Source organism: Myotis lucifugus, unplaced genomic scaffold, assembly GCF_000147115.1.
Source record: "Myotis lucifugus unplaced genomic scaffold, Myoluc2.0 scaffold_68, whole genome shotgun sequence".
In the NCBI taxonomy this organism is placed as follows: Eukaryota; Metazoa; Chordata; class Mammalia; order Chiroptera; family Vespertilionidae; genus Myotis; species Myotis lucifugus.
Genome location: NW_005871116.1, coordinates 4646061 through 4673529, shown reverse-complemented (window position 1 = coordinate 4673529; position 27469 = coordinate 4646061). Strand labels below are relative to the sequence as shown.

The following is a 27469-nucleotide window of genomic DNA, read 5'->3' as shown; positions in this document are numbered from 1 at the left end:
TTATGGCCCAGGAGCAGGGACAATGAAGACCAATGAGACACGGCTTTGCTTATGTGCCAGCAAAGCCGTGGAGGCCATTTACCCAATGTGCTATTCCATACATAACCCTATACTGTATACTTTATGAGTCAATAACAAATTTACAATTTTTAATTATAAACCTGTGTTTTCTATCAAAATTACTCCTTGCATGAATTTTGGGACACCCTATATAAAAAGCAGGGCAAGTATTTGCTTATGTATAAAGTATCTTTTAAAGATGCACATGAAACTGTTACAGTAGTTACTCAGGGAGGGGAACTAGGTAGTAGGAGACATTTCACTGTGTATCCTTTTGTACTTTTAAATTGTGTGCTGTAGGTATTGTGTGTTCAAAACATTTTTCAAAATTAAATTTGCAAGGTAAGCATAGGAAGACAATGCTGCTATATTGTCTATGGATTCATACTTGTGGGAAAGACAAACACCACATTCAAGATAGTGGTTATCTCGGGAGAGAGGAAGGAGAAAGATCTGTGAGGAGTCGTACTGGACTTCACTTGCACTGTTGTACTGCTTAAGCTTGTGGTGGGTGAGACGTGGATATTTGGTATGCCTCTTGGGATGTCTGAAGTGTTTTATTAAAAGGTAGCTTTCTCATCCTGGCTGGGTGGCTCAGTTGGTTAGAACGTCATCCATACACCAAGAAGGCTGCAGGCTCGAGGTTGGGGCACATACGGGAGGCAACTAATCAACATTTCTCACATCGGTGTTTCTCTCTCTCTCTCTCAAATCAATGAACATATCCTCAGGTGAGTATTGAAAAAATAAAGGTAGCTACCCTAGCTGGTTTGGCTCAGTGGATAGAACGTCGGCCTGTGGACAAAAGGATCCCAGGTTCGATTCCGGCCAAGGGCACATGCTTGAGTTGTGGGCTCGATCCCCAGTAGGGGGTGTGCGCGAGGCAGCCGATCAATGATTCTCTCTCATCATTGATGTTTCTATCTCTCTCTCCTCCCTTCCTCTCTGAAATCAATAATGAAATATATTTTTAAAAAGTTAAAAAAATAAATAAAGGTAGCTTTCTGAAATTTTCACCTATAGCTTTTAAAGTTTACCCCTCTCCAGGATTTTTATTTTTTTGATAATATTTTTAGAAGTGAGATTTTTTTATTCTTTTAATTTTAGAGTGGGGATGAAATCGTTAGGTGATTAGAATATCTTCAGTAGATATTTCTAACTTTGTGGGTGGTATCTCTTTCCTATTTAAAATCCTCTCTTTCAAAGTATAATCCTGTTTCACTTCAGAATTACATATCTGATTAGAAGAGCATTTGTTGCAATGTTCCACAGTTAGACAAAGTTCCCTTAGAGAGCAAGAACAGGTTGTTAGCTCATATTTAGTTGACTAATCTGTTCTATGAGGAAGATGTGAATTCCGGTAACGTTTGCTGTGAATGATATGCAAGTCTTCCATTTTGTTCAAAAGCAACACCTTAGCATGACTGCAAAAACGGTGAGAGTCTGAAGAGTAGAATTTTGCGCTTTGGAAAAGGGGGACATCTGTTAGTAACACATACCCCGACAAGGCCCATGTATGACAGTCATCGATTATGGAGCAGCAGTTAAGCAACTGAGCTTAGTCAGTGGAGAATCTTTAGACTACTTTGGAGAAAACCACGTTTCTTGTGAGGCTAAATGTGACAATGTGTGTTTCCTAAGCTATAGGACACTCTAATTGTAAAAGTATTATGCTACTGGCATTCTAATATTGAAGTATTTTGGTAACTGGGTTCAAGGCAAATCCTTCTGTTCCTATATGTAAGGAAAATACACAGGTAATCATCTGATGGCCTTAAATTGCCAAGATTTGCTGGGAGGAGAAGGATGGTTAGTGGGGACACTGCCTTCTCTGATAGAGGAAATACTTTAGAGTCATAAGTGTTGGGACATTATTTGAAAACCTTGGAAGGAAAAACCAGTGTCCAGTTAAGACTGGGAAATGCCAAGTTGAACACACTTCACAGGTTTCTTTACTAAAGGGCTTTTCAGAGCCTTTGCATTGTTAATATGCATAATGAGTTTCTTTTTTTTTTTTTTAAATCATATGAGAACATCTGATTTTTAAAAAAAGATTTATTGATTGATTTTAGAGAGAGAGAGGGCGGGAGGGAAAGAGAAACATCAATTTGTTGTTCCATTTACTTGTGCATTCATTGGTTGCTGCTTGAATGTGCCCTGACCAGAGATTGAACCTGCAACCTTGGCATATCGAGATGACGTGCTAACCACCTGAGCTACCCGGAGAGGGTTTTGAAAAGGGAGAATAGACTTCCTTGAGTATGAAATCTCTTTCTGTGGAGAGTCTCCAGTCCTAGTGTTTTGTAGAGCATATTTTATAACATCTATTATACTGATTTTAGTTTTATGATTTTTCCAGTCCATAGACAATTAGAATCCCTTCATTAGAGCTTTGGAAGGGGGCTGTAAGAGCTGGCTCTTGATAGTCTGTGAAGGATGAGACACGACTTCAAGAAGCAGAAAACCTCAGGAGCTGGAACATACAGTCTAAGAGCAAGAAGGCCTGTCCTTTGGACAGCATGGAGGGACCTGGAGAGCATTGTGCTAAGTGAAATAAGCCAGTCAGAGGATGACAGGTACCCTATGATTTCACTCAGATGTGGAATCTAATGAACTCACTGAACTACCAAGCTAAATAGAGACAGACTCATAGATAGAGAGCAGGCAGACAGCTCTGGTTGGGGGTGTTGAGGGTGATGGAGGGACTGAGGAAAAAAAAAAGAGAGAGAGAGAGAGAGAGCTCATGGACATGGACAACAGGGTGGTGAGTGTGGGGTGGAGGGGGCTGGGTGAGGTGGTAGAGGGCATAGAGGGGGTAAAAGGTGATGGGGGGAAAAAAGTCCTATCCCGCCAAGTAACTCCTACGGATGTCACTGAGGGCACAGGGAGTGACTGCTGTTCTCACGCCGACCGTCTGCCTGGGTCCTAGTCCTGTACAGTGCGCTCCATTGAAGAGTACATGAGCATGTGCAGTAGCTCAGAAAACCTGTTTTCAAAAGAGATTACTTCTGTTAGCTTGTTCATGTTATTGGTGAATATCATTCTGGAAAATTGACTTATAAACTGATAAACTTATTGTATCAGTTTCCCAGGGCTGTAGTGACAAAGTGCCACAAACCGGGCAGCTTAAAACAACAAAGGTATAAGGTATTCTTCACAGTTCCGGAGGCCAGAAGCCCAGAAGCAAGGGGTAGGAGGGCCACAGCCCTTTTGAAAGCCGGGCGGGGTGGGAGACAGGGGTGGGAGGGTGAGAGGGGGGGGCTTGTCCCTCGCCTCCTCCAGCTTCTGGTGGCTGCTGGCCTTCCTCGGCAGCAAGGCTACAATCGCTGCCTCACATGGCCGCCACCTGTATGTGTGAGTTGGAGTGTTGTTTCTTTCTGAGTCTCTCCTTTTCTTATAAGGACACCAGACACTAGATCTAGAGTTCACTAATTACATCTGCAAAGACTCTATTTCCAAATAAGATTACTTGCTGAGGTTCCAGGTGGACTTGAATTTGGGGAGGAGGAATACTATTTAAACCACTACAAACACACTTGCATTATATTTTATGTGCCTATAGTTTTATGCTCTTCATTTGTCCTTAATGATACCCTAATTTTTTTTAATGACTTTTAAATTGGTGTGATAGAGTAAATAAAATATCTTCTTGGCATCTTGTCTTAAAACATTGAAATTGACATAAGACAGGTTTTTGGTAGACTGGATTCATTTTTTCATACAGGAAAAGGTCAAGCTAGCAGTGCCTGGCATATGGTTGTTGCAGGCATTCATTAACTATTTCTTTTTCTTTTTTTTAATATATAGTTTATTGATTTTTTACAGAGAGGAAGGGAGAGGGATAGAGAGTTAGAAACATCGATGGGAGAGAAACATCGATCAGCTGCCTCCTGCACACCTACTGGGGATGTGCCCGCAACCAAGGTACATGCCCTTGACCGGAATCGAACCTGGGACCCTCCAGTCCGCAGGCCAATGCTCTATCCACCAAGCCAAACCGGTTAGGGCTCATTAACTATTTCTTAAATGAACAAATGAATGTTTAGAATAATTATTACTCAGTCTATTCTTTTTAAAACTATAAGACTATAAATTAAGGAGTCTTCTGATATCTTAATTTCTACTATTTGTGTTTTATTAAAAGGATATGTATATATTATTATACCAAGTAATGTCCATTTGAGGATTTTTTTTTAATTTATCACTTTTCACTTATCATTTTTGGAAAATGCACAACATTTTGAGACACACCTGGGTTCATGTTTTGGCTTTGCAAGCCACTTGCTGTGTCATTTCATCTTCCTGTGCTGCGTTAGCTGTGAAGTGTTGCTAATAACACAGATCTTCCAGGGTGGGTGAGAGTCAGTATATCCGGGTACAAAGTGGGGATGCCATGAATATTAGCTAATAAATTGTATACCTAAATTACTTTACATATTAACTAGATTTATATTTTTAAACATAGTGTTCATTTAAAGAATCTGATTTACACTGAAGCCAGATGAGCCTGTTTTTTTGCCTCTGTGCTCTTCTGTGACTGAGTCAGGCAGGGTTCCTGTAGTTTTCAGATAGTGGGCGAAGTCCCCGTCAGGGACTTGGTGCTATGCGAATACAGTAAACCCTCGACTTAATGGACAAAATTTCCGGTCCATATGTCATATGTGAAAATTAACACCCTCTTAATTTTAAAATGCTTTTAACCAAGATTTGCTTCCAATTAAATTAACAGGTGCAGTGATCCTCCCCAGTTACTCATGAGTTGAATTTTACTTGGTTCCCTAGTCCCTTCCCTCTAATTATTGCTAATTTCTTTCTTATTTTCTGGTGTGTGTTACATAAATGTTTCTGTCACATTTCTGCTACAACTTACTGCTTTCGAAATGTTTTTTTTCTGTTGCAAGAGCCGTCTTGCTCTGCTCTTATTTCATAACTTCTGCATTCTCTTAACTATCGCTCTGAAATAGTTAATGATTTGTCCATTTCTGGGGTGATCTTCATGTGTATTCCCCCCCCCCCTTTTATCCTTTTGCACTCTAATTTTTTTTTTTTTTACCTTGCCGTTACTTTGGTCGCCTTCAGTGGCGAGGACGGTCCCAGGAGCCCAGGTCGCTTTGGGTCAGGACTTTTCCCTGGCGCATTACCTGGCACACGGTGGCTGCTCCGTGCGTGATGCCAGCGGGACGAGTCTGAGGGTGCTTTGGATCTCCTCTTGCAGCGCCTTGTTTAATGACAGAAAACTAAGTGTGGGGTTTGGGATAAACCGGTTGTTTTCGTAAACTACATTGAGCAGGGGGTGATATGGGAAGAGACTGGTTGACTTGTGATAAGGGTCAGACTGAAGTGGATTCTGCTCTAATAGCCTTTCCAGCTCTCAGTCGGCCAGTATTCCCACTGTGGTGCCTGTTTCCAGGCTGTGTCAGCTGTGCAGTTACTGGGGAAGGTTCCTGGTCAGCAGGGGAGGGGGGTTGGGGAGTCTGCAGCTGAGACAGATGAGATTCCTTCTCCGGGTATCAATGAACTAGGTCTAGAAAGAAAACGCTTCCCGAGAGCCGTATCAGAAATGAGAATGTGCGGGACTTCCACGGTTCATTTCAGCTGTGACTGTCGGGTTTTCGTCCTCGCTCAGCTCGGCATGTTTTTGTGAGGTTTTGGTGGAAGCATGTCCAGTGCCGTCTGCGACTCTGCCGTCTTTCAGGAGCTGCTGTCCCTCCGTGGCCAGGGATGGTTCTGAGATTAGTTGGGCTATATAAAGGGTGGTTAAATTTAGAGATTCCTTTTGCATTGTGGTGATTCTAAAATGGCATTTTACCTCCTGATCCTGTGCTAATCCTCCGGGTGACAGTGGGCTGCGCTCCGTCCCACGGCGGCTCCTTGCTGGGAGGGTTTCACTGTAGAGGTTTTGTGAAGGTTACAGGGTCGGGCAGCATGGAGGTTGAACTCGGGTGGGCTTTTTCTCCCTTGTGAAATATCAGTATGACCTGACCTGGGTTTTATATTACTAATGAAAACATTTAAGCAAACAGCTTTAACATTTCAATACACTGAGGACTGCCCGTGCCTTGTCCTGGCCTCCCAATTGCAGGGGCTGTGGGGGCGGAGGAGCCCCTCACTCGCTGTCTGGGTTAGCCTGGTGGGGACAATGCCGACCTGTAGAAAACCATTGGACTCCGTGATCTGTAAGGTTCTCACTCGTGGGTTTGTTTGTTTTTTAATCCTCACCCGAGGAGATGTTTCATTGACTTGAGAGAGAGAGAGAGAGAGAGAGAGAGAGAGAGAGAGAGACAGAGACAGACATCGATGTGAGAGAGAAACATTGGTTGCCTTCTCATAAGAGCCCAACCAGGGATCAAAACTGAAACCTTTCAGTGTGTAGGACAAGAGGACGTTCCAACCAACTGAGCCACACCAACAGGCTCCCTCTTGTTTCTGTACATGTGTATGTACAGTTGGTTTCAGAGGGGAAGGGAGAGGGAGAGAGAGAAAACATCAGTGATGAAAGTCATTGCTTGGCTGCCTCCTGCATGCCCCCTACTGGGGATTGAGCCCGAAACCCGGGCATGTGCCCTGACTGGGAATTGAACTGTGGCCTCCTGGTTCATAGGTGGACGCTCAACCACTGAGCCACACCGGCTGGGCTCTTGGGGTTTTTTAAAGGATAATGAGGCTCAGCTTTATCCCAGATCCCATTGTATTAATCTGCTTGGGCTGCCATAACAAAATACAGCTGACTGGTCTGGCTTTAACAACAGAAATTTGTTTTCTTGCTGCCTGGAGGCTAGCGCCTGAGGGCAAGGTTTCCGCAGGTTTGTTTTCTTCTGAGGCCTCTCTCCCAGATGGCTGCCTTCTCCCCTGTGCTCACTCGGCTTCCTGTGTGTGCCCTGCGGTCTCTGTGTCCACATTTCCTCTCATAGGGACACCAGTCAGGTGGGATGAGGGCCAACCTGTACTGACTCATTTTAACGTAGTCACCTCTCTGAAGGCCCTGTCTCCAAGTTTACTGTCATATTCCAGGGGATTAGGGGTCAGGGCCTCAATATATAAAATTTGGGGGAGACATAATTCAGCCCATAGCAAATACAAATGACTTAGAAGGGATTTCCTGTTACCATGAGCCTTGATTTCAGCTGATGATGATCACTGTCGGTAGGGACAGCTCTCTGATGGCGTCTTACAAACTGTTTGAATTGAGAGGAGACGGTTTTCCTCCTGTAAAGCTAAAACCTAAATTACTTACTTAACATTTTTTGGGGGTAAAGTAATACATGTATATTTTAAAAGGTCCAATAGTGGTCGGAGGTGTATTTATAAAATAGAATTCCCCATCTCCACTTCCGACTCTTATCTTTTTCTTTTTGTATTCATCTTTTTTTTTTTTAAACCTTCACATGTCTCGTGGATATATGCATACATGTAAGCGCTCTTTTACTTCCTACGGACAGGCTTCTTTTTTTAAAAAAATATATTTTATTGTTTTTTTACAGAGAGAAAGGGAGAGGGATAGAGAGTTAGAAACATCGATGAGAGAGAAACATCGATCAGCTGCCTCCTGCACACTCCCCACTGGGGATATGCCCGCAACCCAGGTACATGCCCTTGACTGGAATCGAACCTGGGACCCTTGAGTCCGCAGGCCGAAGCTCTATCCGCTGAGCCAAACCGGTTAGGGCCGGACAGGCTTCTTTGGTTGACTGTCTATTATAGTAGATGAGGGTATGAGTTTTCTTGTACCTTTTCTGTATACCTTCATTCTTCTAATCTTACCTAATAATAGACAAACATGTAGATTGACCATACCTTCACTACGCTAACCAGTCAATCAGGAGAGTATGCAAATTAACTCAACAAAGATGGCGGTTAATTTGCATACATAGGCTCCAAGCGGCGGAGCAAAGCCAGACGGCCGGAGCAGCGAAGCTGGATGGCTCCCGGGGCCGGCTCCGGCCGGAGCCTGGCCAGAGTGAAGGCCTGGGTCCCGGGTGCCAGAGGCAAACCGGTGCCAGCAACCAAGGGAAGGGAAGGCCTATTGCACGAATCTCTTGGTGCAACAGGCCTCTAGTAAAATTATATAATCTTTAAAAATCCATATGTGGTGTTTTCATAATTGTGACTGTATAAAAACTCTTTGGTAAGTCAATACTATGATAGTATTGTCTTACTTTTAATTTTCCTTGAGTTTTAAACTCATTTTTGTCATTAGCTTTGTACTCTTTGGACCTAAGTTTAAATTCTCCACGTCTTCAGCCCTAACCGGTTTGGCTCAGTGGATAGAGCATCAGCCTGCGGACTCAAAGGGTCCCAGGTTCGATTCCGGTCAAGGGCATGTACCTTGGTTGCGGGCACATCCCCAGTAGGGGGTGTGCAGGAGGCAGCTGATCAATGTTTCTCTCTCATCAATGTTTCTGGCTCTCTATCCCTCTCCCTTCCTCTCTGTAAAAATTCAATAAAATATATTAAAAAAAAATTCTCCACGTCTTCAAATGTCTTTGTAAAATCTGTCAGTACAATATTCTATTCTCTCAAACCTGAAAGACAATTTACTCTATTTCTTTCCCCACAGAAATAACCCTCTTGGATCCCCTGTAGCACTTCTGTCAGGATTTGTTGCCTCTGGGCCTCCACACACCTGTTACCTAGGGCTGTGCTTCATTCTCTATCGGGGTCACCCTTAGCTTTCTCCTGTATTGGATGCCATCTTCATGGTTTCCCTGCTGATTTTGATGGAATATATACATTCTCCAGTAGATTCTTGAGAAAGGGTGGACTTTTTGGAGACTTTTGTCTCTATAAACATGTCTATTTTTTTTTTAAAATATATTTTATTGATTTTTTACAGAGAGGAAGGGAGAGAGATAGAGAGTTAGAAACATCGATGAGAGAGAAACATTGATCAGCCGCCTCCTGCACATCTCCCACTGGGGATGTGCCCGCAACCCAGGTACATGCCCTTGACCGGAATCGAACCTGGGACTTTTCAGTCCGCAGGCCAACGCTCTATCCACTGAGCCAAACCGGTTTTGGCTCTATAAACATGTCTAAATTCTGTCGCCATTGAATATCAGGGCATTGCATTCAAAACTAAAAGACAATCACTTAATTTTTTTCTTATTTTTAAAAATAGATATGACATTCTCATGAACCAAATTTTAAAAGATTCTGGGAGTTACAGATAGGGGGAGTTTGTTTGTAGCATGAGGGAGTTCTTGGGGATGGTGAAACTGTTCTGCATCTGATTATGATGGTGGTTACACCAGTTTCTACCCATGTTAAAACCTATAGAGCTGTGCACCAAAAGAAAAACGTTCCATTTGAATGTCTGGTAGTTTAATAAAGTGAAAAACAAATGAAGAGAATTTAAAAGTGCAAAAAGGAAGTCTCTTTCCTTTCTCTTTCCCTAGCCTTCCGGCCTGCCTTGGTGGAAGGAACCACTGTTATCATTCGCTTATGTATTCTCCCACTTAGTCACTCATACAGACATTCACGGGTAAATCAGGCAGAATGGAAGGAAGTTAAATTTGCTCAAGTATTTTCTGAGACTGCTAAGATTAGTGCTCTTAGAATATGTGTAAGTATGTAGTTAATCAAGCCAGGCACTAATCCATTACAATGGTTTCTCCTACAGTTGGCAAACACGAATTGACTGGGCATAAAGTTGCTGTGAAGATACTCAATCGACAGAAGATTCGAAGCCTTGATGTGGTAGGAAAAATCCGCAGAGAAATTCAGAACCTCAAGCTTTTCAGGCATCCTCATATTATTAAACTGTAAGATCTGCTTATATTCCTAATATAATCCTGCCACTTTTTCGTCATTGTTGTTAACCTAATTAACACGCGGAGGGAGAAAGATGACTGACATTTCTTTGGTCTATTCCTGAGGGGTTTGAAGTGTCTTCCTGTTCATGTGTTAACCTAGCCTCATTCAAGGTCACTTAAGCCTGTGTTCCTGTTATTGCCCTTGTGCTTATCAGCAGTTACCTTCCTCATTCTTTCTTGTCTTCTGGATCAGTGCCCTTCGGATAGAATGTTCAGGGCCCTACTTGCTGCAGGACCAGCAATGAAATAATTTGCTAGTCCAAACCCTTAACCCCCAAATTTCCACGTGTCAGCCTCACTAGAGACGTGCAGCAAATAAGGCTTCCCACCCATGCTGCTTGCTTCTGATAAAACAAATGACAGAGAATAGAATATCAGGAACCCACTATTGCAAAAGGGCAGTAACGTTACCGTTGTTTTACAGTTGCCACTGGTAGGGGTGTTAGATCATTTGTTTCCTGCTCAGCTTCATTCTATAGGCTGTAAGTGAAAGCTGCTTAGGCTTTTGTACTGAACTAGCTGACTCCAAATTGGTTTCCCTCTCACCTCTTCTCCTTTGATGAGGCGCCCTGGGGTTCAGTGCTGTGCATATGCTGATGACCCCTAAACATCCCGTTCTGAAGCCTCTCCCAGACTCCTGCCCACTGCCTGCTCTCCATCTCCATGTGGATGTCCGAGCAGCCTGCGACACTCCCCGCGGCTGAAACAGAACTCGCTATCACTCTCCCCAACTTGCTCTTCCCACAGTTGTCCCCATCTCAGTGAATACCCAGTTCCTCCCGGCAGGAACTGTGGAGGCATCCTTCACCCCCCCTTGCTCTCACTTCCTCCCATCCATCCCATTGCTTCCTTCTCAGCACCTTCATCGCCATCAACCTGGGCTGCGCGCCCTTCATCTCGCTCATGGTCTATGGCAGCAGCTCCTGCCTCCATCTCTACTGCTCACGGTCACTTCTTCACTTTGCTGCCACAGGTAACCTGTGAATAGGCCAGATCACATGACTACTCTGCTTGAAACCTTTGTCTTGGAGTAAATACCAAAGCTCCATCATGGCTTGTAAGGTTCTGTGTCCTCGGGCTTCCACTCACCTCTGTGACTCCATCCCTTTTCTCTCTCCCAGCTCACTATGCGAGCCTTCTCACCATCCTTGAACATGCCAGGCAGGCTTCCACATGGGGGGCCTTTGCACTTGCTGCTCCCTCTGCCTGGTTCACCTCCTTCCTAGACAGTGGCACACTTCATCCCTCACTTCCATTACTTAGGCTCTGCTCACATACTGCTTTCTCAGAGAGGCCTTCCTTGAACACTTCATATGAAAGGGTCCCCTCAGTTCGTTTATTTCTTTCTCTTCAGAGCCTGTTCCACCACCTGAGATAATGCTCATTTAGTTCATGCTTGTTGCCCGACTCCTAGGACATGAACCCCCCAGGAGGGCAGAGAAGTTTCGTTCCCTGCAGTTTTCTCAGCTCCTAGCACAGTACCTGGACTATTATAGTTATATTAATAACTATTGATTGAATGAATGAATATGCATGTTTTAATATTGGTAGATAATGTTTTCTCTCACCAGGTACCAGGTCATCAGTACACCATCTGATATTTTCATGGTGATGGAGTATGTCTCAGGAGGAGAGCTATTTGATTATATCTGTAAAAATGGAAGGGTAAGCAGTTCTGATTTAATCCTGTACCTGTTTGTAACTCTCCTTACCCCTTACCAGCTTCAGGACACTGTGTGGGAAGCGATTTTGTTAAGAGGTCTGTTTAATACCCATTTCCCTTAGTCATTTGTTTGTCCAGAATCAGACAGTGTTTAGAGCTAGTAAGGACCTTACGGACGGGTTTCTCAGCCTACTTACACAGATGTGGAAACTGAGACTCAGTTTATGTATTTGCTCAAGGTCACATGACTTACTAATGACAGAACTGGAAGGAGACCACAGAACTCATGATTCTCAGACAATGCTTTGGGGGCATACAGATACTTTTAATATATGTCGTAAAGTATTTATTAATCCTTACAAAATATATTATTAAATCTAGGCCTTGCTAGTGAACCTAGCCATATTTAAATTGCATTCACTTTTCTGTTTCCGAAATCTGATGTGCCTGAAGTAGTAAGAACAGGCTGCATGAAGGACTTAAGTAGACTTAGAGAATTTAGAGTTGGAAGGAACTTCAGAAGACATTTTGAATAGTATCTTCAGTTACAGTTACAAAAACTGAACTCTGACCCCTGCCCATACTTTTTCTCACATCCAGGTTGTCGGCATGCAAAAGTCTCTACTATAGGAGCCATATCTAGCACCGAGAATCCATTCCCCCCCCTCCTAATCGAAAGTTCTTTATGTCATTCACTTGTTCTCTATAGCATATGTTTATTTTCATCACACTCAACTCATTAACCAAGTTAATTTTCATTTGCCATTTCTTAACATGGTTCATGTAAATTTGAGGCATTCCACTTCTCTGTTCACTGTATCTCCCCACACCCCCTTTTCTGCCTACAGTTATGGAAGTTGAATTGGCATCTAGTTTGCTTTTCCATTTCTTTGTCAGTTTGCTTAACATTATGGGAGTTTTCTTCTGTGTTTATCTGTTGCATATTAACATTTCAGTTGTCATCGTTTCTATTTCAAAGGTCTTCCTTGTTTTCTGAAATTTTCTTTTCTATAAGTAGCCTGTTTTTTCTTCACGGATATAATACTCTTATCTGAAGATGACAAGTAGTTAAATTTTTTCTTGTGTTCCCTGCATTGTTTCTGGACAGTCTGTGTGCCCTGCTCCCTGTTTTTTTTAAATTCACTTTATTGGTCTTTCTTCGTCTCTTGTGCATTGGCCCTTCCTTACTGGATGTCCACTCATTGAGAGTGAGGTACTAAAGGCCTGGCTTATGTGGGTGGAACTGACTGATGGGTGGGCCTCCGCACAGGTTGGTTAGGTAGGGACTTACCATTTTATTGGGGTTCACCAAAGGTCAGTAACAGCAAACAGCTTTCTTAGGATCAGATAGTCGCTCCAGAGGAAACCTTCCCGTTTCCCCGAGGGCATCAGCTCAGCTGCCAGCACCTGGAAGCTGAAAGGGGAAGAGGCTGCAGGTGACATGAGTTAGTATGTTGACTTTCATGTACTCCCCATGTTTTCCGTCTGGGGCCTCAGCCCTGCCTTGCTGTCCTTGAGGACAGAGCTGGGTCAGCCTTACTGAGAAGCAAATGGTGGGTCTGACTCCCTAGCAGAGGAGTTTAGAACTTCATTCTTCAGCCAATTGTTCTGTTTTTAGCCCACCTCTCACTCCACCTTCAAAAATTCCCAGGACTCCCCGTTTCTGAGCCTTTCCAGGGTTCTCTGTACAGACAGGTTATTACTGGCTGCCATGCCTATAGGCGTGGGTTTTGGCCTCCTCTGGCTGGCGAAGCCTTTCTCACTTTCATCCACTCTCCAGCTGGGTGGCTTCTCTCGATTCCTGCTGTCTCTCCTCTGGTTCTCTTTGTCTTTATATGCAAATGTCCTTTCAGTAATATCTCAGGGAGTGGAGACCAAAGGTTCAGGCTGCCATGAGTGACTGGAAATATGCTTTGACCTTTCTAATCTTCCTTTGTAAATTTCCCCTCCTTCATCCTTTGTGCTGTATTTATTACTAATATAGTGTAATCTTCATTTTTTTGTAGCCTATCTATCTAGTTATTTTACCTCTTATATTTTGTTTAATCAATTAAGTTTTCTTCTCTTTCACATTTAGAACACATTCTTTTTTCATTTAGTATATTTGATATGATTGCTTAAAAAAAACGAACCTACATTTCTTCTAGAAATAAATGTGTTAGATTGCTAAATCATTAGCATTATTTTTAGAGGGAAGGGTATCTCATAGTACTTTGATAATTTTTTAAAAAAATATTTTTTTTTATTGATTTTAGAGGAATGGAGAGGGATAGAGAGATGGATGAGAGAGAAACATTGATTAGCTGTCTCCTGTATGCCCCACACTGGGGATTGAGCCCCAAACCTGGGCATGTACCCTGACCAGGAATCGAACCCTGACCTCCTGGTTCATAGGTCAATAATCAAGGACTGAGCAACACAGTCCAGTTGTACTTGATAGTTTTAATTTTGCTTTCAAAAATATTATTATTTCATCTTTTCTCCCAGATTATCTATGCCATTTAAGGTATAAAAATCTCATTTTTAGAATGCTAATTTGTGACCTGTGTTAGAGAATTGCATATTAGAGTTCTTCACCTTAAGTATTAATAGCTTATTAGTTAAATACCCCTTCTTGGGAGCAAGCATGTCAAAGTAATGATTATGAAAAAAAAACAAAATAAGAAAATATGGAAAAATGGAAAGAGAATTTTTAAAAGAATATTTTAAAAATGTAGTTGCAGCAAAAGATAATCTTTTCAGTAAGTAAAGATAAATGCTTTTATATTTTATAAAATAAATGGAATTAAAGTTTTTCTTCTGTTAAAACGAAAACGTCTTTTATTTCAGGACGTAAAGTGAGGTGATTGCTTGTTAATTCATTGACAATGCTGTAAATGTCACTCCCTCACATAGTCTGACATAGTATCCCCGTCACAGCATAACTGTGTCCTTGTCCTGCTTTATTTTTCTTCTAAGCACTATCACTCGTTTATTTTACTGTCTATTTTCTCAACTGTATTAGTCCCTCTGTTGCTACATAGCATTCAACAGTACATGAGGTTTTCAATAAATATTTGTTAAAGGAATGAAAGATGAAACGTTTTGAATTTATAGGAGAAAACATATCTAGTTTTAGGCAGAAATTGAAACTGTCTGAAATAGCTCCTGAGATATAAAGGAAAGCAAGCTATAGCAATGGAGTCATGAAAGTGGTCACATTAGAAAGTTGAGTTACTGATTTGGGTTCCAAGATCCTCCTCGAATTTTCGTTTGTGCTGCATAGCTCTCCTCTGCATTTCAAAAGTATCTTATAAGTGAGGTCCATGCATTCATACAGTTATATAGATTGGAGAATTAATTTCTGTTGAAAGACACACCTTTAAGATGCCTCTCTACTCTTCTTAGCTGGATGAAAAAGAAAGCCGACGTCTGTTCCAACAAATCCTTTCTGGAGTGGACTATTGCCACAGGCACATGGTGGTCCACAGAGACCTGAAACCGGAAAACGTCCTGCTGGATGCACACATGAATGCCAAGATAGCTGATTTTGGTAAGGAGATTCTTACGGTTTCACGTTCATCACGTTCAATGAACATGGGTAGCATTCTTCATAACTCTTACTTTTATGTCATAGACTGAGTATTCCAAAGTAGTATATCTTCACCATTTTGTTCATGAGCATGCAAAAAGGAGGAGAGATCTAGGAATTCTCTTTTCTTAGCTTTATGTCTTTAAAATTGAGTTCTGTGACAGTAGGTAAACAGTGGTAGTAGAGACATCATTTGAAGGAACCCATTATGTATGAAGGAGAAGTTAGTGACCTAATTCCAGTGTATTCTTTTAATCAATCATGGAGCAAGAGGTTGGAGACTGAGATGGAGTTATTCAAACTTTGGAAGCCAGAAGATGAATTATATGAACAAAATTATTTAGGGGGAAAAAAAGGGAAGATGTTTTAAATGATAGAAAAACAATTTCAACTTGAGAAAAATGTAATTTCAGCCAGAAATTACAAGTTTTGACAGATTATCAAAAATGAATTTAAGTTTCTTTTATTTCCTATAGAAATTGCTATTGCCATTGTTAAGTCTAACAGAAAAATGAATCGAATACATTTTTGAGAAGATATAGGGTCTTTTTGTAGTAAAACTATGAGGGAACTTAGATTTTCAAAATTATTATATTTTATTAAAGAATCAGAACAGGGATTAAAAGAAACTTTCAATTTTAATTCTTCTCTGTTCTACATTTTTTCCTAGTAATTTCTGTACTAATAAAATTTAAACATGCCAAGTTTATTTTAGTAAGCACAGTGACTAATAGCTTAATACATGCTCATTAAATTGAAAAAATGCACTAACTTTAAATGTTGAAATAGATTACAAATTTTAGGGCATAGTGGCAAAATATTTGGGAATAGTAAAGACTATAGGATTTTGTTGGAGTAAAGAATAAAATGGTGTATTACTTTAATGCAAACTCAATGGTATTGTTTAATGGAGTTTTGCTTTTATTTTTATCCTTGGGAAATCTTGAGTAGTGGATTTTGTGCATTTTCAGGTCTTTCAAACATGATGTCAGATGGTGAATTCTTAAGAACAAGTTGTGGCTCACCCAACTATGCTGCACCAGAAGTAATTTCAGGAAGGTAGTATTTGATGCTCTCTGCCCTCAGTACATCTGTAATTGTCTTTTTCTCCTAGATTTTGTTAGTCTGTACGTAGTGCCTATAGTGTTTAATTTAGTGAAAGGATCGGAACTTAAGGCTTACTCTTTTCTTATCCAGAAAGTGTTCTGTTTTAAGAATAAAACATTGTAATTAAGGCCTCCATTTATAGAGGAGAATGTTGGTATGCAAAGTCAATGTTACATTAAAGTAATTAGATGAGAGTACTTAACATTTTTACTCCTGGTGGAAGAAATTGGAGGTTTAAAACTAGTGAGTTTTAAAGGTAGGTAAGACCTTAAAAACTTGGTTAATACAGAAATATCTAGTAGTTACAAGTGACTTACTGTTTACTTAGATCAGGGGTGGGGAACCGTTTTTCTGCCAATGGCCATTTGGATAGTTATGATTCACTTAATAGAAATTTATGTTGCTATGAAAAAAGCTCCTGGATTTATTGAACTTCAAGTCCCGCCTGCAGTTGCCCTGGCAGGGGCAGCCCAAATGATTTCATGGGCCTTATAAGGTCTGTGGGCTGGATGTTTCCCACCCCTGATTTAGATGAAGAATTAAAATTGTAATGTGTAGCTTTAATTTTTCAAATAGATAGTATTTTGTAGTAGCTTAAGGTTGTATGATAAAGTGTTTTGGAGAATTGGACTCAAGTATTAATAAAATCTTCATACTTCATTTATTTTGAATTGTCATAAAAAAGTTTTTTAGAGACTGCAATACTGTAAGAATGCTAACCTCTCAAATTACTAAGTTAATGTTTGAAACAATGAGAATCTTTGTAAGGTGCACCTTTTTGAATAGTTTAGATGACAGGGAAGTTTAATTTTTTTTAAAAGAGTAATTGTTCTTCACTGTATCACTGAAATTCAAAACAGAAGGTTGATTTTGTTTACTAGTTTTTATAGTTAACTTTTTAAAAATATATATTTTTATTGATTTCAGAGAGGAAGGGAGAGAGAGAGAAACATCAATGATGAGAAAGAATCATTGACTGGCTGCCTCCTGCATGCCCCACACTGGGGATTGAGCCTGCAACCCGGGCACGTGCCCTGACCAGGAATCGAACTGTGACCTTCTAGTTCATAGGTGGATACTCAATCACTGAGCCATGGTGGCCGGGCTATAGTTAACTTTTAAGAACTTTTATTCAAACCACTTGTCTTTGTTTGAATGTTTCAGATCCTGATTAATTTGTAATGCAGAAATATTGTAGTACTTTCTTCCTATTTTCATAGACTTGCTTGCCTAACCTGTTCAGAGAAATTATATTTCTATAAAGTCATGGCTATGAATAAGGCAGAAGTATCCTAATTTTAGATTTAGCAAGTTTTATCATTTTCTGTTAACTTAGTGTCCAAAATTCTTTAAAAAATTTCATTTGTGCTATCTAAATTCTTTTGGGAAGAAAATTTAGCATCTAGATACTGGGGGCAGGGTTAAATAAATAAAAATAAATGTATTGTAATTATGCATATATGCAATGGGCCATGACTGAAGTCTGATTTTCCTAGTTTGCATAAGGTCTTTGTGAGATCTGGGTGAATGGAAACTTTTACTTTCAAAACAGTGTTTATAGTGGGAAGAGATCAACCAAAGAACTTGTATGCATATATGCATAACCCATGAACACAGACAATAGGGTGGTGAAGGCCTGGGGTAGGGGTGTAGGAGCGGCTAGGAGAGGTCAGTGGGGGGAAAGGGGACATATGTAATACTTTCAACAATAGAGATTTAAAAAACAAAAACAGTGTTTATCGACCAGTTCAACAATTTCTTTGACCGATTTAAAGAAATCCTTTCTCCGAAGCCAGACTTTGCATGGGGTATCTGACTGGTCTGCAGCTAGGCTGGTCAGCTGGCCACAGTGCACTGCAAACAGAATTGTCTGTGAACCAGTTAGCGTGGCTTCCTTCCAGGCTCAGGCCCCTTTACCTTGAGGAGGCCTTGGGTTACTGGGGAGACTGGATGTAGAGTCCGTCACTAGAGAATATTCTCAGTTGATGAAAGATCATTTCCTCTCTCCTCTGTAACCAAATAACTGGTTTTAAATTCACTGATGATATATTTGCTCAAGGTTTGGGACTATTGGTTGAATCTCATGAGGGCCATAGTTGGTAGTAAGAACAGAATTTTAGCTCTAGTCTGTAAATTAAAAACAAACTCCTGACTTTTGTTTTCAAAGAAAGTACGGATAGAATTAGTACAAAATCTTAATATGTAGTATACAGCACTGATTACACAAACTATAATAATAAAAGCGTAATATGCTAATTAGACCGGACAGCCAAACGACCTTCTGGACGGCCTTCTGGACAACCTTCCGGATGAAATAGCTCATGAGATGGCCAAACCTTTGCACAAATTTCATGCATTGGGCCTCTAGTCTATAATAATAAAAGCGTAATATGCTAATTAGACTGGATAGCCCAACGACCTGGACGAAGCCGCAGTGGTGGGGGCTGAGGCAAAGGCAGTTAGGGGTGATTAGGCAGGCAGGCAGGCAGGCAGAGTAGTTAGGGGCGATCAGGCAAGCACGTAATTGGTTAGGGGTGATCAGATAGGCAGGTGGAGGGGTTAGGGGCAATCAGGCAGGCAGGTGAGTGGTTAGGGGCATCAGGCAGGCAGGAGAGTGGTTAGGGGCAATCAGGCAAGCAGACAGGTGAGTGGTTAGGAGTCAGCGGTCCCGGATTTCGAGAGAGATGTCCGACTGCCAGTTTAAACTAGCAGTCAGACATCCCCCGAGGGGTCCTGGATTACCAGAGGGTGCAGGCTGGGCTTAGGGACCCCCTTCCTCCCGCCCCCCTGCACAAATTTAGTGCACCGGGCCTCTAGTATTCTAATAATTATTTATGAACTATCCATACTTAACATTTTTTAAAAATACATATATTTTTATTGATTTCAGAGAGGAAGGGAGAGGGGGAGAGATAGAAACATCAATGATGAGAGAGAATCACTGATAGGCTGCCTCCTGCCTGCCTCATACTGGGGATCCAGCCCACAACCCAGGATGTGCCCCAACTGGGAATCGAACTGTGATATCCTGGTTCATAGGTGGACACTCAACCACTGAGCCACGCCAGCTGGGCCGTACTTAACATTTTTGGTTAAATGACTGACTCTTAAGTTACTAACCCAGTGGGTGTTCCTGTTGCAGACTGTATGCAGGTCCGGAGGTGGACATATGGAGCAGTGGGGTTATTCTCTATGCTTTGTTATGTGGGACCCTCCCATTCGACGATGACCACGTGCCAACCCTTTTTAAGAAGATATGTGATGGAATCTTTTATACCCCTCAGTATTTAAATCCTTCTGTGATTAGCCTATTGAAACATATGCTGCAGGTGGATCCCATGAAGAGGGCCACAATCAAAGACATCAGGTAATAAAGCAACTTGCACATGATCAGGTCTAATAGTGTCAGTGATGTAAGGTAAGTGAAAGGAAATTTGCAGGACAGTATGTACTGTTTTTATGTTAAAAATAGCGTATGGACACATTAATTTATTGTGTTATTTAAAAATACACACTCTACTGTGAGATTGGTAGGAGAGAGGATTTTCACTTTTTACTTGTGCATTTTGTTTTGAAATTGTAATAGTGAGCATTATATTACTTTTCAAAAATATATTTTTTATTGATTTTTTACAGAGAGGAAGGGAGAGGGATAGAGAGCTAGAAACATCGATGAGAGAGAAACATCGATCAGCTGCCTCCTGCACATCCCCCACTGGGGATGTGCCCGCAACTAAGGTACATGCCCTCGATTGGAATCGAACCTGGGACCCTTCAGTCCGCAGGCCAATGCTCCATCCACTGAGCCAAACCGGTCAGGGCTATATTTCTTTTTAAATAAAAAAAAAAAAAATAGCTAATGAAAAATAAAAGGACCCTAATAGGGTCCTTTTTATAGTGCTTCTATGAGATTTTTCTACAGTATGCTTCATTTTTGACATTTAAGTATTCTTATTAGGATTAAAACTTTTTAGTAGTTAATTTATGTGTAGTTATTTGAGTTCTGATCTCATGAATTATTCTTTTTCCTTTTGTTCATCTCAAGGAATGGAAACATTTTAGTATAGTCCATGACATACTTTTTGAAGTAGTAGATATTGAATCACATATGAAGTTACTATTTTGTAGGCACATAATCCATCAATATTGCCAGTTTCTTACAGTTTAACCGAATAGTTTAAGTAAGACAAAGGTGATGGTGACAAATCTACTTCTCAAATTTGGGCAAGCCTTTTCTGATGAAGACTTAAAATTTACTGCAAAGTATGTTTCTTCTACTGCTATGTTTCCTTTTTTTTTTTTCTCCCTCCTATGGGAATTTCTCTTTGGTCTTATAATGAATGGCTAGACAGCACAGTTCTCTGATGATGGAGGGACAAGGAAGAAAGAAAGAGGTGCAGATCTGGGATTAGTAAACAAGATGCATCAGGGCAACGAAGAAGAAGGAAAGATCATGTGTAGAACTTAGAGCTTGATTCCTTCCCATGTACTCCGTGTGCTGTAGATCAGCCAGAAAGAGACCACAGAGGTCAGCGTGTGACTCTACCGGCTGATGAAAAAGACAAATCATTTTCTAAAGTTTATTTGTTAAACTAAGTGGGAGATGCTTCTTCTTATTTTATGTGTTTTTTTCCAATTTAAATGTAATCTAAAGTATACACATTTCTTTTCCTGTAACTACAGCAATCCTTTCTCCCTCTTAAAATCAGAGGGAGGCCACAGCATTTCCCTTTTTTTTTAAAAATATATTTTATTGATTTTTTACAGAGAGGAAGGGAGAGGGATAGAGAATTAGAAACATCAATGAGAGAGAAACATCCATCAGCTGCCTCCTGCACACCCCCTACTGGGGATGTGCCTGCAACGAAGGTACATGCCCTTGACTGGAATCGAACCTGGGACCCTTCAGTTCGCAGGCCAACGCTCTATCCACTGAGCCAAACCGGTTAGGGCAATTTCCCTTGATAGATACAATGAAATGTGAGCCAGAAGAGGAAAATCTCAGCTTAAAAAAAAAAATGATGCTACAGTATAATATATATAAATGAATTTATATCCTAAATTCCCCAACTGTTACTTTCAGTCTCATCTCTACTAAAAATCCCTCCTCCTGGCCCTGCCTTTTTCTCTCAGGGAAGATGAATGGTTTAAACAGGACCTTCCAAAATATCTCTTTCCTGAGGACCCATCGTATAGTTCAACCATGATTGATGATGAAGCCTTGAAAGAAGTATGTGAGAAATTCGAATGCTCAGAAGAGGAGGTTCTCAGCTGCCTTTACAGCAGAAACCACCAGGACCCGCTGGCAGTCGCCTACCACCTCATCATCGATAACAGGAGAATAATGAATGAGGCCAAAGATTTTTACTTGGCGACAAGCCCACCTGACTCTTTTCTCGATGACCACCATTTGAGTCGGCCCCACCCTGAGCGAGTGCCCTTCTTGGTTGCTGAAACTCCAAGGGCACGCCATACCCTCGATGAATTAAACCCACAGAAATCCAAACACCAAGGTGTAAGGAAAGCAAAATGGCACTTGGGAATTAGAAGTCAAAGTCGGCCAAGTGACATCATGGCAGAAGTTTGTAGAGCCATTAAACAGCTGGATTATGAATGGAAGGTAGGAAAGGAAGAGCATTCTGATTATGGGCACATTTGGCAAACCTGTAGTGTTTCATAGACGAACTGCTTGTGACTTTGTTTTTGTCCATACCGTACGCCAGGTTGTGAACCCATATTATTTGCGCGTTCGAAGGAAGAATCCTGTGACAAGTACATATTCCAAAATGAGTCTACAGTTATACCAAGTGGATAGTAGAACGTATTTATTGGATTTCCGAAGTATTGATGGTATGTACATCCCAAAACACCATAGATGGCATATGAGACCTATTATCTAACTTGGCTTTTTTGTCTTTGATTCTTTTGATGCGTCCTGAATTGTTCCTCGTAACTCAGTAGAAAAAAAAAAAGTAATAATATGAGATTTTGTGCTTTTGTGATGTCAACAGTTGTAAATCTTGGTATTCTTGTAGTCTTAGACTATATTGTCCTTTTAAGATTATGTTGTAGAATTCTTAAAGCCAGACGCAGTCTCGTCCTAAAGCAATAGTTTCTGCCACATTTCTGCTTTTTGAAGTGGCTCATTCTGGTAAGATAAATGTTTTATTTAGAAATAATTGTTGACTTTTCTGTAAGTTTTATTAAATAATTTCTTACCTGATACTTAATAGGATTTTTACTTTTCACTTGAGGATTAGGTGATAGTTCGTAGCTTTTAGAGTTGAGTGACAAGGCACTGTGACTAGATTTGATGAGTAGCTCCAGAGGACAAGGCATTATTGGCTGGGTCAGGTTTCTTGCAGGGCCCGTGAGAAATGTTTTGTAGGGATTTCTGGTTATTTTTCTCCTCGGAACCAGCCTTTTCCTCCACGCTTGACACTACAGACATAATCAGAGATGGGCATCTTTTGTCATTTTTGTGAGAGTTCCATGTTTCCAGTATCATTTACTTTTCAATAAGTGTGCTTAAATAATAGGTCACTTTTGTGTGAAATGCACTGTAGAAGGATTCCTGAGACTAGAACATTTTGCCCCTGGTAACTATCATAGTTAGCCAACAGTGACATTAACCTTATACCTAGACGGTTGAACATTTCTAGTTACCAGCTATTATAAACAGTCACTGACAACCTGATGATCAAATCACTGAAATATTTAGAATTTTAAATTAGGTCTTTTAGTTGGTCATTAAATTAATGACCCTATTGCTCTGTAAGATCTTAAAGTACCATCTTGAATTTTATTAAAGAAACGTTAATTATGTTGAGTATTGTTTTACTGTTTTAATAGTTTGAAAATGAAAATCTCTACTTAGAAAATACATCTCTGATTACCATTATGTATGGTTTGCCAGAATATCTCCTTTTCAAATATTTAGATTAGTTAACTTGAAGAAAATTGCAGAAAGCACATGCTTGTTTTTTGTTGTTGGTTTTATTTTTAAATGGGAAAAAAATGTCTTAAATGCCAAGGTATATCTACGATAGACTATAATACTATAGTAAATGTACAATAATCTTGACGTTGTTTGAAATTTACATTAACTCAGATTTCCCAAGTGTATATGCTATTAAAACTAATTTACCTTATCTATTAAAAAACCTGTTGGAACACATTTGACTCATAATTCAGGTAAATATTCTTTCTCTACTCCATCATTATAAAAGGGTATAGCTGTATATATAAAAATTCTCTCATAAACAAAGCCTGTAATTAGGTAAATGTTTATGGCAATTCTTTATTGGCCAAATTAATTGAGTTAAGATGTATTGCTATTTTTCTTCATCTAAGATTGTATGGAATATAGTCAGGTGAGACGACTCACCTCTGAATTCTTTTATCTTTAAACACTCAAAGACAGTATTGACATAGTATCAGAAAGACACAGGTTTGAGCTGTGATATGCTGTCCAAGCTTTTCTGCTTATCTTTATGTCCAAAGAGTGCTTATCTGTTAACACATACTAAATCAGTCAGAGATATGGAGTGGGTTTTACTTTTCTCACTGTTTTTGGATCAAATTCTCAACTTTTGCACCTGGGTTTACCAATGCACTGACCATTTATTGTTTTTGTATTGTGTTCCCAACTTCGTTTTTGTCCTGCTTTTGTTCATTGTTGCTCTTTTATGAGATCTTAGATCAAATATGAAGAGAAAATGGGTGAGTGAGAAACACTGAGATGAGAGTTAGGAGACTTGGATTCTAGATTTACTTCCCTGTTCATTGGTTACCAGTGGCAGGTCAGTTAACTTGTGGGGGTTTGTTTTCCTATTGATGAAACAAAGAGTTGGATGAGATATCTTCCAAAAGTACATTTATTCTATGATTTCATTATGGAGGGATTAAGTTCTATTGCTAAGGAATGATATTCATTAAGCCTCAAGTTATTAGTTTTTTGGGCTCTTATTCTTGGATTGCAAGATTGATGAGTAGCTACATACTGTACCCAATCTTCCTTCCTTCCTTCCTTCCTTCCTTCCTTCCTTCCTTCCTTCCTTCCTTCCTTCCTTCCTTCCTATCTATCTATCTATCTATCTATCATCTATCTATCTATTTACTTACTTATTTTGTGCCCAATCTTGATGAGCCATCAGGAGAATGCATGCTATGTGTAAAAAAGGTGAGTAATTTAATACGGATGCTTTGCTTCTGTTTGAGAAGGGATTCAAAATAGACATGCTCTTGATAGCTGGTCAATGATTGCACTTAAAAAAGAGAGTGAAATACTATTGAAATGTGGGGGTGTGTAATGGATTCTACTAAGTTGAGTTGTATTTTACCCAGATGAAATTACGGAAGCCAAATCAGGGACTACGACGCCACAGAGATCGGGGTCAGTTAGCAACTATCGATCTTGCCAAAGGAGTGATTCGGATGCGGAGGCTCAAGGAAAATGCGCAGAAGCTTCTCTTACCTCATCTGTGACCTCACTTGACTCTTCTCCTGTTGACTTAACTCCAAGACCTGGAAGTCACACAATAGAATTTTTTGAGATGTGTGCAAATTTAATTAAAATTCTTGCACAATAAACCTAAAACTTTGCTTATTTCTCTGATAGCAATAAGCATGCATAATAAATTATAGCCAAATGCTTCCATTTATAATCAAGTTATACATAATTATAACTGAGGATTAGCCTTTTGGAATGCATTTTGCACAGGGATTGGAACCTGATATAGTTAAAAGCCTAATGTGCAAAAATGAATTAAGGTAATTTTGTTCCCTGTTTCAGTAGGCATATAGCATCATAAAATATACACAATGAATTATAGGTCTCTCAGGCTCACTTGATTTTTGGCTCTTTTATATTTAGTATACACAGGGCTTTGTAGAATATTAATTTACCATAAAGGCCTTCATTTGTTATTACATGTTGTGTTATATATTTGCTTCATAAATTTATTCAATAAATACTTGCCTAGAATCCCCAGAGAACTTTATGGGTGATTTTGTTTTCTGGGCTCCTGAACTTCTTAGGTAGCAAGTATCTTCCAACAGTAGGGACAGCATGGAGGACTCTTCCCTATCCCCCGCTTAATATTCTATAGTATTTGGTGAGTCACATCAAAGATTAGACACATGCAAGTTTTCTCTTTAGTTTGGTTAAGTCCAGAAACACATACAGAACTAACATTTAAATTTCTAGGCACTGAGTTTAATTTTAACAATTTGTCCCTATATTCTGTACATAAATTGCTCTTTTTGTCACAAGAGCTGAGTTGCATATACTGTGAATACATCGTGTTGTTTTTGCCAATCTTACCTGTTCCTTTGCTCCTCCTGTCAGTATTGAATGTATGCAAACACTTCTTGTTGTTCGATCATATATCTTTTAAATTGATTCACTGCACAGAAAGAACACCTCTTACAGACTATTTAAAGGTTCAGATGTGACTTTTGCTTCCAGATTTCATTATAAACATTTATACATGTGTGTCTACCACTTGGATTCAACACTTGTTAACATGTTGCCATATTTGCTTTATACTTAATTGTGTACATGGATATAGTTATACATATATTTTTGTATATATGATATGCTCTTCCCTGAATCATTTGGATGTTGTAGACCTACCCATTACCCCTCAACACTTCAAGCATGTTCTAAAAATAATTATTTAAAAAATAATATTTTAAACCATAATCCTGTTACAAAAATAATTCCCTAATGTAATTTAATCATGCATATTTAGATTTTCCCAGTTCTCCAAATTTCTTTTATAGCTGGTTATTTCAAACCAGATCCAATTAAAGTTTACACATTGCATTTGGTAATGTCCTCTTAGGTATAACACTATTTTAGTAAAATACGGAAATAATTGGATAGTTCTAAATGGTCACATTTGTTTTGCATTTTAATTACTTTTAAAAAGGTAGTATTATGGGAACTGCCTAAAGATGCTTAATCTTCCTAAGATTTCTGATTTATAGTCTTTTTCTTTCTCTTAGCAATAGCGTTACATTATAAGTATAAATGAAGATTTAAAGTCACCTCAGATAAAACTGCTATCATGTGTATGCTAATAAAAAATAAAAGTATTACCCGTATTCGCCTTATACAATTTTAACTTCAAGAAATGGATATTTTTTTGCTGTTAATCATTTTTCCATTGTAAAAGCTCTCCCCCCCCCTCCCCCCGTTTAAAACTTGTAATGTAGGGTTTGTTGGTTTGTGTGTGTGTGTTTTTGCAAACACAGTGAGCACCTGTGTAATTGGACAGGAACGTACTCAGATGTCAGGATAGCTTGCATAGTACTGTCGTTGATTTGCCTCCAGCGCCCCTCGAAACACGCACTGAATCCAAAGGAAAAATCCGGGCTTCTTTTTGTCCAGGGCTTGTTCTATTCAGTTTAGAATCTGAAAGCTGTATCAAATAGTAGGAGTTCCTTTTAGGTATAAGTTCAAAACTATATTTTAAATTGTACGTGGCCCTCTGTTTAGAAGATACTGATTTACTATGTAGGCTCTCTAAATGCAGCATTGTTCCTGATGTTAAGAACAGAGACTGTATTTTTAAAGTTACACATCTGTATATAGAACTAAGACATTGCTGTCATGTCTCTGTAAGCTGTTATGGGGCAGGGGAGGTGGGGGGAACAAAGGGAGGAACCAATTAAATAGGACCTTCTAAAAGTTGTTACTTTTGTAAACTTTGCTTCTTTTTAAGTTATTGTGATTCCTTTTAGTTACTGAGTTTTATTTTGAAGATATTTAAATATTGCACTTGTACAAATAGTATGATAAATGCATAGACTATTGCGGTAAGTTCTTTTTTAAGCTGGGACATTTGAAATGACAGCTTTTCGTTGAGTATGTAAAGGTTGCATCAGAATTTTCACGAATTTATTGTAGTTTGCAAATTCTTACTAATTGAAGATGTAAAGGAGTCAATGCAAATTATTTTTTATCTTTTTTTATCTTCAGCAATTTATATTTTTTTGTGATTTTATGCAACCATATTTTTACTTTGTTTTGACAACTGAAAGATGTATAAGGTTTTTTGCCAGAAATGTACTATATAGTTTTAAATATAACAGATTTTACTGATATGTAAAAATTTTGCCATTAAAATAAATGATTTCTCACCGAGAGGAACTTTTCTACCACGTTGGGGGATATGGGAGCTTAATATATCATATCTAATTTAAAATAATTTCACTGAAATAAAATTCATTGCTTTTACTTTGATTATA

General features: G+C 39.6%; 1 protein-coding gene across 3 annotated transcripts in view; it reads left to right on the top strand.

Moving 5' to 3' along the window:
• Positions 1 to 27469, top strand: part of PRKAA1 (protein kinase AMP-activated catalytic subunit alpha 1) — a 30882-nt gene extending 3413 nt beyond the window's left edge. For 2 of the 3 annotated variants that reach the window (XM_006090149.3, XM_023755036.1), the window contains exons 2-9: positions 9680 to 9821; positions 11444 to 11537; positions 14923 to 15067; positions 16078 to 16165; positions 19356 to 19580; positions 21347 to 21833; positions 21937 to 22063; positions 24560 to 27469. In XM_006090149.3, coding sequence (XP_006090211.1) covers positions 11478 to 11537; positions 14923 to 15067; positions 16078 to 16165; positions 19356 to 19580; positions 21347 to 21833; positions 21937 to 22063; positions 24560 to 24804 — 1377 coding nt within the window. In that variant the 5' untranslated portion in view covers positions 9680 to 9821; positions 11444 to 11477 and the 3' untranslated portion in view covers positions 24805 to 27469. The remainder of the gene's footprint in view (positions 1 to 9679; positions 9822 to 11443; positions 11538 to 14922; positions 15068 to 16077; positions 16166 to 19355; positions 19581 to 21346; positions 21834 to 21936; positions 22064 to 24559) is intronic. The other variant, XM_023755037.1, reaches the window with a different exon arrangement.